This window comes from Ursus maritimus, unplaced genomic scaffold (genome assembly GCF_017311325.1).
Source record: "Ursus maritimus isolate PB19 unplaced genomic scaffold, ASM1731132v1 scaffold_33, whole genome shotgun sequence".
Classification (NCBI taxonomy): Eukaryota; Metazoa; Chordata; class Mammalia; order Carnivora; family Ursidae; genus Ursus; species Ursus maritimus.
In genome coordinates, this window is record NW_024425897.1 from 24,699,559 (window position 1) to 24,716,577 (window position 17,019).

Sequence of the window (17,019 nt, forward strand, 5' to 3'; positions counted from 1 at the left end):
GGGGGGGGGGGGGGCTGTCCGCGGCAGACGTGGCCTCACTGAGCCAGGAGGAACCTCAGGAACCTCAGGCCCCCCAGACAGGCGGCGGGTCTGAAAGCCAGGAGGCAGGCCCTGAGCAGAGAGGGGCCTGGCCTCCCCCAGCAGGCTGGGCTCCTCCAGGGCCTCTCCTCCTCCAGGGCAGCAGAGTCTAGGGCAGCAGAAGTAAGCTCCCTAGGGCCCCAGTCCTGCCCCTCGAAGGTAACAGGTTCTCCCCCTCTTGTTACTTCTCGGGATCCACGCCACAGGCTACAAAGCGGTGTCCTACAGACATACTGGGTTGCGGCTCTTAATTTTTTTCAAAATTAATTGCTGACGTTTAAACACGGAGATTTCAGATCAAAATGGAAAAAATATATATATATATATATAAGAAGAGATTAAAGTCTAGCCAGGGGGCTCACATCCATACAGGGCGACAGCAGTAGCTGTCTGGGCTGCCAGGGCACCCCAACCCCGCCGCCTCCCCCCTAACCACCCGGCTTCAGGAAGCGCAGGCGAGATGAGAAGCCCTGGTGCAAACACTCAACAGATGAGAGCTCAAGCACCAAGGGGCTCGAGAGTGGGCGTGGGGACCTGGGTTGAGGCTGTGCTCGCCCCACCTGCACGCCTCGACTGCAGGCCCTCTCAGCCATGCACTGAGGCTGGCGCCAAGACGCAGCCACTGGCCTGTCCCTCGGCCACATGGTACCACCTCCACTTCCCAGGACCGAGGCGGCAGGGGGCACGGGCAGAGGCAGACAAAGATGAGAGAAGATGCCTGTTCATTAGAGGAAAAGCAACGTAGGGCCCTGGAGGGCCAGCCCCGGAGAGGGGTACCCATGAGCCGCATTCCACTCCACAGCCCCGGGAGCCCAAGGATGTCAAGAAACTCACATCCCGGCTCTGTCCTCCCTTAACTCTCTCTATGCAGGGCTCCTTAGGTGGGGAACCTGAACCCAGGAGGGGAGAGGGGGCAAGAGGCAAGGGGAAGGGGAGGGTCACTCTGGTCATCACACCCTGGTGGCCACCCATGTGCTACCAATTAGAGCACAGCATTTGCCAGAAGTGCTGGGCCTCAGTTTCCCCATTATGCTTCCAGCAAGGTGGGCCAACCCTTCCCTGCTGCTGGCTTAGACACCTTCAGGGATAGGGAGATCACCACCTCTCTGGTTGTGCTTTACGCTGTCACCCAGCCCTCACTCCCTGTGCAGCCACCTCCACGAGCCAAACACCCTGATCCCAACCCTCCTTGTTTCTCAAGGGGCCACCAGGGTGGCCACACAGAAGGACCACTGGCTGTCCCAATACATCCGTAAAATGGGGATAAAATGCTTCGCCCTGGTTCTTGACCACTTCCACAGACATCTGGCTGCCTTTTACCCTGACTGCGTTTTTCCGGACCCTCCTCTCTTGACCAACTCCAGAAACACCGAAGCCTGGGGTTTGGTGGACAAGCCATGCCAGAGGGGCAGATTTCCATGACTCAGAGTTCACAAGGTGCCTTCCTATTTGCATCTCATGTGGGCATCCTGAGAGCTCTCTGAGGGGGGCTTCATCCGCTGTGCTCCCCCTAAAAACCCTGTGGGCGCATGGCCAACCTGCCTCCCGTGCCCCCATCAGCCCTCCACGGAAAGGTTCTTTCCTGGGCACTAAAAACTCCCATGGATAGGGAGGAGGAAGGCCGCCCCCCGAGCCGGGAGGCTGTTAACAACAGCACTCACCCTCATAGGACAGGACGTGGCCCTTCTTGCCCTCGTAGATGACGTGGCCCTTGGGCAGGCTGTCCTCCCGACTGCGGTCCAGGCGACTGGGGCTGTCCTCGCCGATGATCCTGGTGATGGTGCCTTTGTAGAGGACGTCGGCCGGAGTGCCCTGGAGGCACAGAGGGGGTAAGCGCCTGGCAGGCTCCACCAGGGGACCCCTCGTGCTCACCAGGCATGATGCAGGCGTGACCAGAAGACCTACACGGGTCCCTCCAGCTTCACACACACACATGTTCACATGTGCCAGGCCTACCGACACACACGTGTTCACCCATGTGCTGCTTCAAAGGGGGAGACGAAGCCCAGCAGAACGCGACCACACAGACCACCGCCAGGTCACAGCTTACTGAGCGCCCCCGGTGTAACAGAAACCGCCCAGAGCCCCTTAGATACATTCGTTCATTTAATCCTAAGACAGGTCCTATCACTGTGCCTGTTTCAAGGGGGAGACTGAGGCGCTGAGTGCTCAGTGACTTCATCCAGGGGCACAGCTGGGACTGGAACCCAGGTGGTCCGGCTCTGGAGTCTGTTTTCCAACCTGTCCCGTCTGGGTTTTACCGTCTCAGAGCCCTGACATTTAACTGCTGACGTAACTGGCAGGGGTGCTGAGATATGGTCCCCGTGCTGTGCGTGTACCGTGCACTCCCGTTTCCCAGAACCAGGGCTTCTCAACCTCAGAACTATGCCATGGGGGGGTCAGCTGCTTCTTTGTTCTGGGTGCTCTCCTGGGCATCCCTGGCCTGCACCCGCTGGAGGCCAGAGCTGCACGGTGCCCCCCAATCTGCCCCCCTCCAAGGTGTAATAATCAAAGATGTCCCTAGACATTGTCCAATGTCTGCGAGGAGGCAAAATTGCCCACTGCCTTAGAGAGAGTGAGCTCCCCACTAGGGGAGGTATTCAAGCAGAGAGAAGACAGCCACATGGAATAGCATCCTGCCCTGGGGAACTTCCAAGAACACTGAGTGTGAGGATCAGAATACAAGTCTGGAGTCAGACTACTGGATGGCAAATAGCAGCTTTACCAGTGAGTTGCTGTGTGACCTCTCAGGTCACACTACCTCTCTGAGCCTATATATCTGTACTTCTACAGAAAGGAAATAATCCCTGCATCTATGATTCTCAAAGGCACTTGGCATAGACAAGCTGCCCCCAAATCAAGATGTCTATGAGCCATGTCATTTCACAGATGTGGGGGTCCCTCTGTGTGCCAAGCCCTGGACCAGTGAACCCTGAGTCTTCCTGTGGGAACTCCTCTGCCAGGAAACATCCCCCTGTGGGGTAAGAGCAACAACTGGCAACTCCCTTTTACTGCAAATCCTGAGAGGAACAGCAAGACACTGAATGCAGACGGGCTCCCCCAACTTCTCACAGCAAACGCTCTAGCAGGGGTCTCCCCGCCACACTCAGCTATCTGTGCACACTCAGCAGAAACAGGCGATCACTGGGCGGTGGTCCAGGGGCAGGCAGGAGCACAAGGCAGGGACATCCTCTCTGAGGCCACAGACACCAGCATTGCTGTTAGCCATGTCTCAGTGCTGGCAGAACTGGGTCCATACCGGGAAAGCAGGGGCTCATCAAAGAGCACGGTGGGTGACGGGAAGGGGCTTTCCTGGTGGGACTGAAGGTGGTCAATGTCTTCGAGCTCCGCTGTTTACAGGGGCTCTCCTCCATGCCACAGAGGACAGAAACCCTGACGGCCACGGACCCTGCCCTTGGGGACAATCCCCTGGACAGACTCGTGTGAGCACGGAGATTGTTAGCCGGAGGCCTGTTTCAAGGACAGAGCCTGCAGCCTCAGGGCGTGGGCCCCACGAGCGCCACTCCCAGGGCAGGTGGGAGCACCGGGGAGCACAGAGTGTTGGGGCTTCGTCCAGCACCTGCTAGGTTTGCGGATGTGTGCGTCTATGTGAGTGCACACGTGTGTGTGTGTGGTCCGGGCATGATTTCATCACTGCCCAGTAGCAAGGCTGTGGGAAAGTCTGACTCTCCAGCATTCTGGCAGCTGCCACCCTCTGCCAAAGACAATCGAAGGGGTGTGACTGAACGAGATGGTGTGGGTCACAGTTGCCTGGAAACCTGGGGCGGACGGGTGCCTAGGAACTGCACATGTCAACCTTCCATCACCAATGACTCCACGAGAAAGCCTCTGTGAGCGTACTTGACTCGAGAGACCGCCCCTGCTCGAGTGAGTGTGTGCCACAGCCGGAGCCTGAATACCCTGCCTGACTTTTGCCCCAGGTACCTGCTCTTTGCACTCAGCAAAGCCACCTCCAAAAGCCTGTTATTTCAAAATCTACAGCTTTCTCCTCTGTGGTGTGATATGAGGCCACCGGGGTCAAAAACACCTCACTGCGGGCCAGCCTATGGCCTGACGCGCCATTAACGTGCGTGTGGGCGGGGCAGGGTGTGCTGTGTGGGCCTGTTTATGTCCGTGTGTCTCTGTGTCTGTGTGCCTGCATGTCTGTTTGTCCATTTGCCCTGTATACGTGAGCGTGTCTGCATTATGTCCATGTGTGTGTGTCCGTGTGTATGTCTGTGTATGCAAGCGTGTCTGTGCACATCCTTCCAGGCACACACACCTGTGTGTTCTGGCTCCTCGTTCTCTGGCCCAGTGCTCCAGAGCCAGACGCAGCTAGGCACAAACCTCTGGGTCCACTACTTATAACTACGAGACCTCCGGTTTAACCTCTGAGCTTTGGTCTTCTTATCTATAAAACCAGCTATGATAGCGCGGACTCTGTGCTAGTGTCATGTGTCTTGCCCAGAGCTGGGTGGAAGGGAAGACGAGAAAGCCCAGGGTGCTACGGACCCCAGGGGGTGATGGAGCCACGCTCATCCCGCACTCCCTGCTGCAGAGGTGAATGTGGCTCCGATGTCTGACTCCAGCCCTCAGGCGACCGAAACCACAAGGTTAAGGCTGGCACAAGAGGAAACCTCTTTGTTTTCTGGGACTGAAGTCAAAAACAGGGAGGATTATGACAGCACATGGGGAGCCCCAGGGGTGGGGGCTGGCTCCGTCCAAGTGCAGAGCACCTGCCCGCTGACACCTTGCCGGGAGCCTCCGCTCCTGCTCTAGACACCACGGCTCCTCGCCAGTCCTTGCACATGCCAGAGACGCTCCCACGTGCTGTTCCCCGAACCGGGAATGCTGTTCCCTGAGCCTCCTGTGGGGCTCACCCCCAGAAGTCTCCCCCACTGGCCTGGGCAGCCCCAGGCGTTCTCAATGGCAGTGTTTTACTCCATCGGAAGCACTGCATACTCCGAAGCCGTCGGCCCCGTTTTGACCAGTCTGTGGATCCGGGGCGACCTCCCGCGCTACCCTGCCAGTTCCTTGGGCGTGGCAAGTTTCGCGTGTTGCTCAGCACCTAAAGTGCCTGGCTCCAAGCAGACGAGACGAATGACCACAGCGGGAGTTGCTATCACCAGGACATCACCCCATCCACCAGCCTGGTGCCACGCAGTGACGTCCGAGGGAACAGATGGCCTGGCCCACCGCTCTGCCTGCAGTCCGGGCCACATCCGGAGCCGCTGCCTGCCGGCCCTCCCCCCACCCCTCAGGCGGCGCCCCAGGACACCTACGTGGGTGATGGAGCCACGGTACGTGATGGGACTCTCGGAAGGCACCCGCGTGCTGGGGATGCCCTTGGTGATGCTTCCTCCTGGAACCGAGCCCAGGGACGTCCCTAGAAGACATGAGACGCGGGGCGTAAAGGATGTCTGCAGCCCTTTCCCAGGGGACTGTGGTCCTGCTGACCTGCGAGATCCCCTTGGTGTCTCAATGCAGAGGACCCCCTGCCCCTAAATGGGTGAGGCATTATGAAGAGGGGCTTCTGGACCCTCTGGGAACGGACGATGCTCAGCAGACTTTGGATAAAAGATCCCGTTCCCGCTTCAACCCTCCTCCAAAGAGCAGAGGGGCAGCTGCTGGGGATGCAGGGCAGACTCCAGGCCTCACACCCACCCCTCATGCCCTCACCTCTCAGCACGGACGTCTCCTGGGCTGTGGGCACCCCCAGGCTCTCCGGTGGCCCAGCCTGGCCCCGTGGGGACAGCTGCTCCTGCTTCACTCCGCTGAAGGGTGCTGGGGATGGGCGAGAGCAGTGAGCCACGTGCCACTGGGATAGGGACTTGGAGGGAGGGCCCCCACCTAATCCTACCCAGGGGTTGAGGTCCAGTACTGCCGAGGATTTGGAGTACCACCCTCCCATCAAGTTTAGGCCATGGTGCCAGCGGCCAAGCCGCCTTCCCTCATCCCCTCAACATGGACAGCTGGAGCCAAGCCTGGGCCTTCCAGGTAGGGGGGTGCAGATCCTTACCCAGCTTCTTGGGGTCCATGGCGAGGGGCAGCCCCATGGTGATGGGGCCCACAGGGGCCTTGGCGTGCTCGGAGTATGGGACGTGGAGCTGCACCGACATTCCCTGTAAGGGGCAGAGGTCATGGGGTCACAGGGGCCCCCACAGTCCCTCTACCACATGCCCAAGCCCAGCCAGAGCGCCGACATCCCTTTCCACAAAAGCCCAAGAGGAGGGAAACCTCGGGATCACATGCAGGTCGGGCAGCTGGGACTCAAGTCCCAGCCCTGCTGCTCAGCCGAGTGACCACGGACAAGTCCCTGGCTCTCCTGAGCTGTGGTCCCCTCACCTGTAAAGTGGCCACCGTGATCTGGTGTCATTTAAAGAGAATGATACACACCCATGGGCTAGGGCAGAGTGGACACCTTACCCCGTCCCTCGCCACACAGGTGGGTAGGTCAGGGAGGCCAAGGGGCAGGTAGTCACGGACAGGCTCACCATGTGCTATGTGTCTAGTGCATTCAATCTTCAATTTCACAGAGCAGAAACAAGGCACAGAAAGCTTAGGTAACTTGCCCAAGGTCACACAGTCTGGTTGCAGCGCCCATGCTCCTGACCACCCCAGATTCCCAAGGTCCTAAGTGCCTGGGACAAGCTCCAGGCAGCTCAGACCCCAGCAGCACTGTGCACAGAGATGACTCTGGCCCCTTGGGTGCCCAGCTCCCACCCAGCCATCACCGCTTCTGATGCCCCCACTTTATAAATGGAAAGAATAACCCCCAAAAGAGGAAGTGGCTGTTCTCCAGGCACCAGGCCACACAGATGCTCCTGGGGGGAGCGCTGACCCTCCCGCCTCACCTGGGAGATAGCACTCATTTGCCTCTCGAGGACACTGGGGTGCTTAGTGGAGGAGATGAGGGGCGGCGGGTTGGAGATGGTAGGTGGGCGTGGCAGGACGGGCCGGACACTGTCATGGAGGCCCAGAGGCAGTGGGTGACCTGCAGGGCACACATCTGTCCATCACAGGGCCCCCGCAGTGGTCGTGCCCCTGCCAGACAGACCCCCCCCCCTCAGGCAGGTCCCTGTCCACATGTGCCCCTCTGCTGCTCTTGCCATCTCTGTCCTGATGAGCGCCCGTGTCTTTGGTTCACACACCACAACTCAGGGAAGCCTCCCTCCACCCTGTCACAGCCCAGACCCTGGCCCAAGCCCCTCACCTCTGGCCCAGACCCTTTAACTGGTCTCCCCATTCCCACTTTACCCAAACCCATGCCACCCCCCCGCCCCACCCATCCCAGCAGTAGCCCATTCCCCTCACAGGAACCAAAGGATCTTTCTAATAAGTCTACTGGTTCACATCCTCCCCCCTGTTGTGAACTTTCCATGGCTCCTCACTGCTCCCAGAATAAAGTTTTAACCTCTGACTCATCTTTCAGGTTCGCCTGACTTGGTGCTTGCGGTCTCCCCCAGGCTTTTGTTTCTACCTGTCCATTCTCTAGCTCTAAGTCACTGGTAGAAGGCAGAGCTCCCGCTCTAGGGCTGCCCCTCACCAGCTCAAGCACCTCCTATGCTCCCTATTGCCAGTGGCTTCAATCTTAATCCTGCAAATTTCTCAAATCTCAATAGATCTCTTTCTTTCCCTTCACCGACCAGACCATCTCTCTTGTTGGGGCCCATCAGACTCTAAGATGCTTCTGCGTGCAGTTCCAAACCACTGCACACAGTTGGCACCCAACGACTGTGCTGGCTGACTCAGCGTGGCACCCGAGGAGCCCAAGCTTGGGCCAAGCTACTCACCAGGTGGGGCGTAGGAGAAGGCCGAGGGGTCAGGGGCGTGCGGGGAGGCCTTGATCACCTCACGAGGGGGCACAGGGAAGGGCAGGCCTGACGTCCAGCACGGGGGCTCCGTGGGCAGCTTCTGGCCCTCGGGTGCAAAGGCCGGGAAGAACACAGGCTTCTCTGCTAACGGGATGAGGGAGGGCAGTCAGCTGAGCTTGGCCAGCCCTCAGGGACCCGGCAGCCCCAGCCACCCCTGCTCAAACAAGACCCTCCTGTGCCCACAGCACTGGCCTTGGGCAAGGATGGGGTCCTGGCCAACAGGAATGGGGGTCTCTGCTGGGAGCCCACCAAGTCTGCAGCCCGGCACTGTCCTGAGCCCTCATGATATCCTGCTCGTCACAGGAGCGTGTCTCTGGGCTGGGCTGGGGGACTTGGCAGCCCCTGAGATCCTAGGGAGCTGCTCAGTTCTAGTGTGCCAGGCAAGCAGGGGGCCCCAGACAAAGCTCCAAGCAGGGGCCTGCCGCCTGCCCCCACACAGACACTCGCTGTGGGGCACAGCCGCGTCACCCGCGCATGTGTTGTCTATGGCAGAGCTGAGCACTTGCTGCACAGACTGTCTGGCCCATAAAGTCTACAATATTTACTGTCCGGCTCTTTCTAGAAAAAGCTGGTTGGCCTCTGCACAGCGATGAAGGCTTGCTGTGACGTGTATGCCCTGGCCGGAGGGGCGGCCGGAGGTGCAGATGCTCGGGAAACCACGCCCATGGCAGCCTGTCTATCGGACACATACGACATGCTGGGCACTGTGCTAAGCGTCCCCCCAGCGTAAACCCCAGGAGCCTCCCTGTAAGCTCATGAGAAACTGGCTGCTACCAGATCTGTCGTACGGAGGGGGAACGGGAGGTACCGACACACTGATGACGCTCTCTAAGGTCACCAGCAAACGTGCTTGCCGTGCTGGCCTGTGCAGCGCAGCTCACACAGGAGGAGGCTGCCGCCCACAGCCCCCCACAGGCCGGCACTTCCCAAGTGCTTCGTGTGGGCCAACTCACTTGTCCTCACTACGCCAGAGACAGAATAGCCACTGTCCCCGTTCTACAGATGGGAAAACTGAGGCCAGGAGAGGGGAGGTCACCTGGTCAGAGGGCCACAGCTGGCAAGGGAGGGAGCTCGAGCTCGGGCAGTCAGGCTACAGGCTGTGATCTGAGCCTTCACCAGCGCTCTGCCCACAGGAGGATAAATGACAGCTGGCCCCAGAGTCCTCAGGCCTGGGGACACCCTGTAGATGGGGTCAAAGGCCAGAGGCACAGGTCCGTCGTCATGGTGTTCTCCTGCCCACCTCCCACTCTACCGAAATCTGCCTCAAGCTCTGAACATCTCCCTTGAGAACTGGCTGGGGGACCAATCCCGTGGGAGAGAACTGGCTGAGAAGTCGAGCAGGACACACAACTTGGAAACGCCAGAACTCTCTAGCCCCTGGACAGAAGAGCAGGCAGGTGTCATCTCTTGGCAGAGGGAGGTTCTGAAAGCCCACTGAGGTACGGCAGCAGAGCGCTAGCATGGATGAGTGATGCCCGCTGCGGGCACAGCTGGTGGCAGGGAGGTGCGCACGCTCCAGACCCTCTCTCTCCCCTATGAGAGACTGAGGGCCCCCTGAATCTTCACCCTGGTGAACTGGGCAGCCCACAGGAGAGGGTCACAGGTGCAGGGAATAACCCAGTGGAGGGATTCCACAGCCCTGCCGTGAACCCCCGGGCCTTGCTTGTCCAGCTACCCAGCCCTGTGTGTGCCTCGGCTGTTGCTGCGGCTCAGCTTGGGCTGTGGTGGGCGGGGGTGGGCTCCAGGGCTGGAAGGGAAATCTGGGGCTGGGCCAGGCTGGGCAGGAGGCCGAGAGCCTGCAGAGACAACCTGTTCCTCCAGCTGGCCCCAGGGGAGCTGAGGGACTGGCTTGGCTGAGCCACTCCACTCAGGAGCCAGGCAGCTGGGAAGGCTCCTGCGAGCCCAGAGAGGTAGTGCTGGGTATCAAGTTCACATGTGTGCTTGAGGGCACTGAGCAGCGAGGCAGACCCCATGAGAAAAGCACGCAGTGCCTGCTGCCCAGTGCACCGTCTGCTGCGGGGAGGCATTCCAGGAAACAGCACAACCCTAGGCCAGACTCAGAAACCACTGGTTGTGGCTCACTTTCTCCCAGGACAGGGCCTATGACCTGTCCCAGCAGGTCCTGGCTAGCCCCGTGTGGTGCCCAGCCACCCAAGGGCAGCCTAGCCCTGCTCACATCTGACACAGGCCAGAGCTGCTTGGGCCCCTGACATCACTGCACAGCCAACCCCTGGGCTGGTGCCCCAAGGCTGGAAGGTCTTCCAGAGCTAGACCCCACTCTCGCCCAACAAACCCCACCCCCCTCATGGGCTATCCTGGTCCCAGTACGGGGGCCGGCAGGGTCCCGAGAGAAGGCAGACACCCTGCCCTCATTCCCACTTGAGTTTATCAGCAAGCCCCACTGGCTCTGCCTCTGAAACAAACTCCCAGTGCACCCCCTTCCTCCCCACCTCCATGGTCACCCCTGCAGTCCAGGCTGCCACCACAGCTGGTCAGGAAGAGCACTGTGGCCTCCTCCATCTGCCCACAACTCCCTGTAGCCCTCACCTCTCAACAACAACCAGGGAGAGAGACAGCTTTCCAAAACAGAAATCAGATTATCTCCACAACACAAACACATTAAAATTCCTCCCGAAAAGGCTTCGCCCACACCTGAGACAAAATCCCTGCGGTACCATGAGCCCACAAGGCCCGACACAACCATGGGCCCCCATTTTCCTCTCTGATCCTCTATCCTACCCTCTCCCCAGTCACAGCGACCTTCTGGCAGCTCCCCAGACACACCAAGCTTGTCCCTACCCCAGGGCCTTTGCATTCCCCCAGATCTTCCCATGACTGATTCATCATCTCCACAGAGACCACTCCTCTGAACCCCTCCTCACCGTGCTTTGTTCTTCAGCTGCATGACCTAACCTAAAGTCAGCTCGCTTCCTTACGTGCGTCCTGACTGAGTGGCCTTCTCAATCACAGAAAGAGCGCCCCGAGTCCAGGACTTCATCCTGCTCACCACCGAGCCCCCCGTGCCTAGCACAGCACTTGGCCATCACAGGTGTTCAACAAATGTCCTGGTCCAGTGGCCACAAGACAGCCCGTGTGCTGGCCAGGATGCACGCCCCCCCCCCCCGTGGGGGTGTCTAAGACTTCCTGAGGCAGGTGGAGACGGCCACAGGGAGGCAAGGGGGCGGGCAGGCTGATTAAACAGGGATTGTCTGGCAGGCCTGTGTCACTTGTGGGAAGCGTGCAGCCGTCCTCCTTCAGGGACAGCCCTGCTCTTTGTCCTCAGACAGGCAAGCAGCACCCCCCTCAAGGAGGCCTGTGGCCAAGGGCCAGCCTGGCTTTCTAGAGAAGCTGCTCTGCCCAAGAAGGGGGTGCAGGCGGCACTGGCCGCCTGAGCCCACCCCTGCGCTGCGCTGCTCAGGGAGGGTGGGCTGGGGTCCTGCTGCCCTCAGACCCCGAGAGCGGCCAGCAGAAGCCTAGGCTAGCCCAGTGTGGGGGAACTCCGGAGGACCGGCGCCCAGCACCTGTGATGCACGTGGCACGTGCTGCATGCCAGGCTGCCCTGGGGAGGGGGCCTCTTTGGGGACACAGGCCTGGAACTTCTTGGGTCCAGTGGGGAATGTGAGGCAGAGACAGACAATCTGGAGAACAAGAAACCACGCCTTGCCTGTCTCCTGACCTTGAGCTTCACGTGGTGACAATAAAGCACGCCCTGGGCAGTTGCTGGAACACAGCTGCTCAGGGAATTACCCCCACGGGCTCCCCAGTGAACCCAGCGACCTCGGCCTGGAATAAGGTCAGGATGAGAGCTGGAGGGGGCAGTGCTTCCTGCCCAGGCCTCAGAGTTGCTGCCAGCTGGGTGCTGAGCTTCATGCAGGGTTCTAGAAGCTCCTGTGTGGGCTGAATCACATGGAGTCAGAAGCTGAGCACAGACGTGCTTACGTGCATACACAATGCTTTCGAAAATGTTTCAAAGTTGCCAACATTGAGAAACTGCACCTCAGGTGAAAACATGGATTTCTGGCTTTCCCGGAAGCACAACAGCAGGCCTGTCCGGCCACGGGGTGACTTGGCTGAAGCCAGTATGTGCCCACCTTAGAGAGAGCAGGAGTCTTCTGATTGGCCTCATTCCCACCATGCCCTCCTGCCCCCTCCAGCCGGTCTACTCCTCTAGCTGGCCCACCCACCACTCTCCACTCGGAGTCCGCAGCAGCTAGCCTTCTGCCCCCCACTCCCCTGCTCTCCACACGGCCAAGGACACACACTCACCCTCCTTGTCGGCAGGAGGCACGGGGCTCCTGCTTTTGCCTCGAGGGCTGCTGCTGGGCTGCTGGGGGGTGTCACTCTCCGGCTGCAGGGGCTGTGGCGGCGGTGGGGCGGGGAGAGCTGCGTCCTCCCGGGGCGGCTCATGGACTTTGCTGACCTGCTGAGAGAAGCAGGGAGAGAAGTGAGTATCCTTACAGGCCGTCCAGGAGCCACAGAGATGAGCAGCAGCCTTCCAGGTCTCTGCACATGACAAGCCTGAGAGCCACAGCAGTGAGATGCCCAAGGGCACACAGCTGAGGGGGGCAGGAGAGTAGGTCTTCGCACCTCCCAGCTACCGAGGAGGGAGTCCAGGCCCCTGGCCCCGAGTCTCTGTAGGTCTCAGAGAGATCGGGATTGACAATCGGGACTGCACCCAGCCGTGAGAGCTGGCAGTGTAGCCTGGCCCACCCTGCGCCCCTCACTCAGAAAGCCCTGGTCAGCTCAGAGCCCCTCAGCCCGTAGCCCCCAGCTACGCTTGGGAAGCCCAGGCATACTTCTTCAGAGAGGGTGGCCCTGGCAGCAGCTGGGCCAGGGTGAGGAAAGGGCTCCTTTGAGGGGCTGCCTGCATGGCCTGGAGAGTCTTCTGTGGGGCCTCCCCAAAGGGCCTCATGTTTAGAGTGGGTGGGGCTCCAGCCTTCTCCCCAAGGTGCTGTGACCTGCCTTCCCTGATCTGGGGAGCTCTGGAGAGCCCTTGGGGGCGGGGGGGGGGCGTGGTGGGCACAGCCACTCTGGCTCAAAGGCCTGCAAGGGCACCGGGCTGGGAGGGTCCCTTCAGAGCCCCACCCCACACGCCTGCCAGCTCCTGGAGCTGTTCCCGCCTCATCTCCGTGGGGATTTCTCCAGGAAACAGGAGGCTGCTGGGAAGGTGGGAAGAGCGAGGCTGCAGGTGCTGCCCCCGCCCCCTGGAGCTGCACACCCACCCTGACCTACTGCCTTCCTGAAGCAGAGGTGAAGGATGGGGGGCACGGGGGCTGCAGCCTTCCTTGGCAGGAGTCCTGGGGTGCGACAGGGGAGCGTCTGGGCACTCACAATTGGGGGTATGGCGGCCGCCCGCTGCTTCAGCTGCTTCAGGTCCAGCGGCTTCTGGGGTGAGGCGTTGGCCCTGGTGTCACTGGTCGGGGTGAGGAGGCTGGGCCGTGGTGACAGCAGCCTGAGCAAGAGACGAGCGTCAGCCCACAGGCTACCAGCTGACCTCTCCTGGCTCCAGCCCTGCACAATGGGGCTGGAGGGGCCATCAGAAATGAGGCAAATGTCCACGGTCACTGGCCAAGGAGACCAACCAGGACTCTGGGGTGGGGAATGGGAACAGACTCCCCCCCCGCCCCCGCCCCGGGTCCTTGCTGGCTCCATGAGGAGCTGAGACCTCTTCCAACCCCAGCCTAGAGGCCCAGGCCAGGATCCAACACTCGTCTGAGACAGCCCGAGGCAAGCAAAGTCCCAGGAGAGCCCAGACTTAGGGCCCGGGCCGCGGTCCTTCGGAAGCTGCAGGAAAGCCAAGGAATCAACTAGATGTAGGCTTGGTGAGCTTATGACATTATTCATCACCCACATATGAGAGGCTCAGGCACCAGGGCATGGAGCTGGGTGGACCCCACTTACTGGAGGAGAGGAGTTGGGGAACCTACCCTCTCAACCAGAACGCTCCACTAACTGGAATCTAACCGTTTACTGAAGAGCTAGAAGCAGGGAGACTGCAAGCTTTGCGTGGAAGGGCTGCGCGGCGAGTACACTGTCTACCCATCAGCCAGAAGTGCGGCCATGAGCTGAACCGGGCCTGTAAGTGCTTCAATCCCCAAAGCGAGGTCACGTCCATCTGCTGTGGACACGCACAACTGGGTACCTGCACAGGGCACGCAGCAGTGCCGAAGCGGGTGCCAGGGACAGGGTCCCCGCAGTGGAGGGCTGCAGTCTGTGGGGCACCCCGGCAGAGCCTGCCCTGGGGGATGGGGCTCCTAAGCTGGTCACAGACATCACCTCCTGCAGGAAGTCTTCAGGGATTTCCAGGAAATCCCAGAGTACTGGGCACAGCAACTTGCCACAAACCCATCTGGCTCCCTAGTTGGCACGAGGTCTCCAAGGCGGGAGAGCTCAGTCTGCCCCAGCCTCAGACCTTCACCCACCCGCCAGGGCTGCCTGGCTCCTACCCAGCTCTTGACTCTCTCCTGCGATCTGCACTTGCTGGGCACACAGCAGACCCAGTGCTGTGCTTGGGGAGCACAGAGACCCAGGATCCACTCCTGGCCTGCAGGATACCACAGCAGATGACCAAACAGGGTGCGTGAGGGCATCAGCCACAGTCTGGGATTCACCCAGAGGGCAAAGCTAAAGCTGGGTCCCCAAAGCTGGAGGGTCCTGTGGGCACAGTGACCATACCGGGCGATGCCATGTGCAGACTGTAAGCCATAGCCACTGCCTTCCAGGTAAGAGCTGTGACAACCAGGACATGGCTCACGCCACTCTGCAACTGCACGGCTGGTGCCAGACCCCCAGCGATGAGGAAAACACGCCTCCTTCCTGCGGATGGAGCCGGGCAGACACCTGACTCGAGGCCTAGGTGCCCTCCGCTCTCAGTGGTGGTGGGGCCACCGACCATGGCCATGACAGGCTGTCCTGCGGGTACCTGCCTCCCACCCGCATCTGCCACACGCTCGGCTGAGCAGAGACAGACACGGTGACGCCTGCTGGGGCTGCCCAAGGCGTGCAGGTGGGGCCGGGTGCAGAGGAAGGTCGTCCTGACTTCTCCATGCTCAGCTGGCCTCCACGGTCCTCCCCACCTGCTCACCCTCCCTCCTGCCCTCACCTCTCGACCTTCCCAGACCCTGCTCATGCTCTGCTCCGAGGGCTTCTCCACCTCCCCAGACCCCGCTCAGGCTCCACTCCGAGAGCTTCGGGGCCTTTCCTGCAGCTGCCACCCCTCCCTGCTCCCCTGTATTCAGGCCCCCAGGCCCAGGCACCCTAACAGGTCTAAGCACCCACCATTAGCTGTCCTGATGCTCCCCACCTGCCTCAACCCTACACCACGCCCAGCCTCCCCTCCCCTCTGTCTCTCAGCACCCATTTAAACCAACCTGCACCTGTAAACTTCAATTTAAAAATGAATATGCCACTTTGAAAGAAGTCTGGCAGTTCCTCAAGAGGCAAAACACAGTTATCACCCGATCCGGCAATCCGGCTCCTGGGTATTTCCCCAAGAGAACCGAGCACACAGGCCCACAGGAAAACCTGTCCACGAAGACCACAGCAATACCAGCACCACAGCCAACAGGTGAAAACCACCCAAATATCCAAAAACAGATGAAAGATGAACAAAATGGGGTCCGTCCACACAATGGACTGCGGCTCAGCGATAAAAACGAAATATGACCCCTGCTATACGACGCGGATGGATCTTGACCACAAGACGCCGAGCGAGAGAAGCCAGACAGAAGGGAGGTGAGTGGAGGCCAGGGGCTGGGGACAGAACGAGGAGTGCTGCTGAAGGGTACAGGGTTTCTTTCTGGGTGACGGAAATGTTCTGGAGTTCAACGGTAGTGATGGTCGCACGCCTCTGTGAACAGACTAAAATCCACTCAACTGCACGCTTTAACAGCTAAATTGTACAGTCGGTGAATTATAGCTCCATGAAGCTGTCATGAGAAGAAAATAAAGAATGTACTATATGCTAGCCATGAAATCAAGAGTTTGATTAACTGTACTGTTTCCACGAACGATAAAATGTATTTTATGTGTGTACAAAACTACTGTAAGACACAAGTATTAAAGTTACAAAGTAACATTTTGTATCAGTTTAAGTACCTTTTTATAACATATATATAAGAGAAGTGTTTGCCAGTGAACTAGGGCCTTCCCCTCGGGCCTGGACCCTGCCTTGTTTTCCCCACAGCTCCTCACACAGGGAGGGACCGTCACATCAGAGAGCAGGGGAGCAGGGGAGCAGGGGCTGCCCTCAAACACTCTCAGCAAGCAGCCATTCGGGGCACACATGGAGCCCCAGACTCCCTTCCTGAGTCCCCCACTGAGTGAGGCAGGAGCTCTGTGGGGACTGGTGCCATGGACACAGCACTTCACAGTTTATGAGAGGCCTCCTGACACCAGCCCAACCACCCACTGTAAGAGGCCAGCATCCAAGAGCGAGGGTCTGGGTTCAAATCCTTGACAAGCCTCAGCGTCTGGAACCCCCAAAGGAGCAGGAAGATCCTTAGCATGGACAGGACTCCCAACTTGCTCTCGTTCCAGCCACTGCAGCCGGCGAGCGCTGCCTCCAGGAGCCCTCCTCAGGGGCAGCCCTGCTTCTGTGCTCTTTCCTTTGTTTTCTTAGAAGACAGCAGCTTTTATTTCTCCTCTCTGGAGGCCCGGGGGGGGGGGGGGGGGGGGGGGGGGGGGGGGAGGCGGGGCTCTCGGAGCCTGGCACCAGGCATGTGACCCAAGAGGAGGGGAAGCCGGCAACACGGCTGGGAGCGGTTCAGGGCTCATGCTCCCAGTTCAAATCCCACCTTCAGCTGTAGGACAGAACCACTGTGCCTTGGTTTCCTCATCTGTAAAATGGGCATGAGAACAGTCACCCCTGCCCTCCCAGGACTGTTCTGTGGGGGAACAAGGGACTGTACACGAAGCATGTTGAGCAGCACCTGGGGCTGAGTGGGTCAGGTGATCTTTACATCACCATGGGTTTTCTTCCCACACTGCAGGGCCAGGGCCAGGGCCGGGGGAAGGGGATGAGCAACAGGGGACTGGGGACACCCTGGGTCTGCGACAGGGCACCCCT

The 17,019-nt window shown here is 59.8% G+C and overlaps 1 protein-coding gene across 1 annotated transcript in view; it reads right to left on the bottom strand.

Annotated features, from left to right (window-relative positions):
- NCOR2 (nuclear receptor corepressor 2) overlaps nt 1–17,019 on the bottom strand; it is a 172,129-nt gene that overhangs the window by 22,806 nt on the left and 132,304 nt on the right. Inside the window, exons 21-28 of the mRNA XM_040620026.1 lie at nt 13,284–13,404; nt 12,219–12,375; nt 7,872–8,036; nt 6,933–7,072; nt 6,098–6,200; nt 5,758–5,862; nt 5,361–5,464; nt 1,740–1,890 (exon numbers count right to left, since the gene is read on the bottom strand). Of these exons, the coding sequence (XP_040475960.1) occupies nt 1,740–1,890; nt 5,361–5,464; nt 5,758–5,862; nt 6,098–6,200; nt 6,933–7,072; nt 7,872–8,036; nt 12,219–12,375; nt 13,284–13,404 (1,046 nt within the window). The remainder of the gene's footprint in view (nt 1–1,739; nt 1,891–5,360; nt 5,465–5,757; nt 5,863–6,097; nt 6,201–6,932; nt 7,073–7,871; nt 8,037–12,218; nt 12,376–13,283; nt 13,405–17,019) is intronic.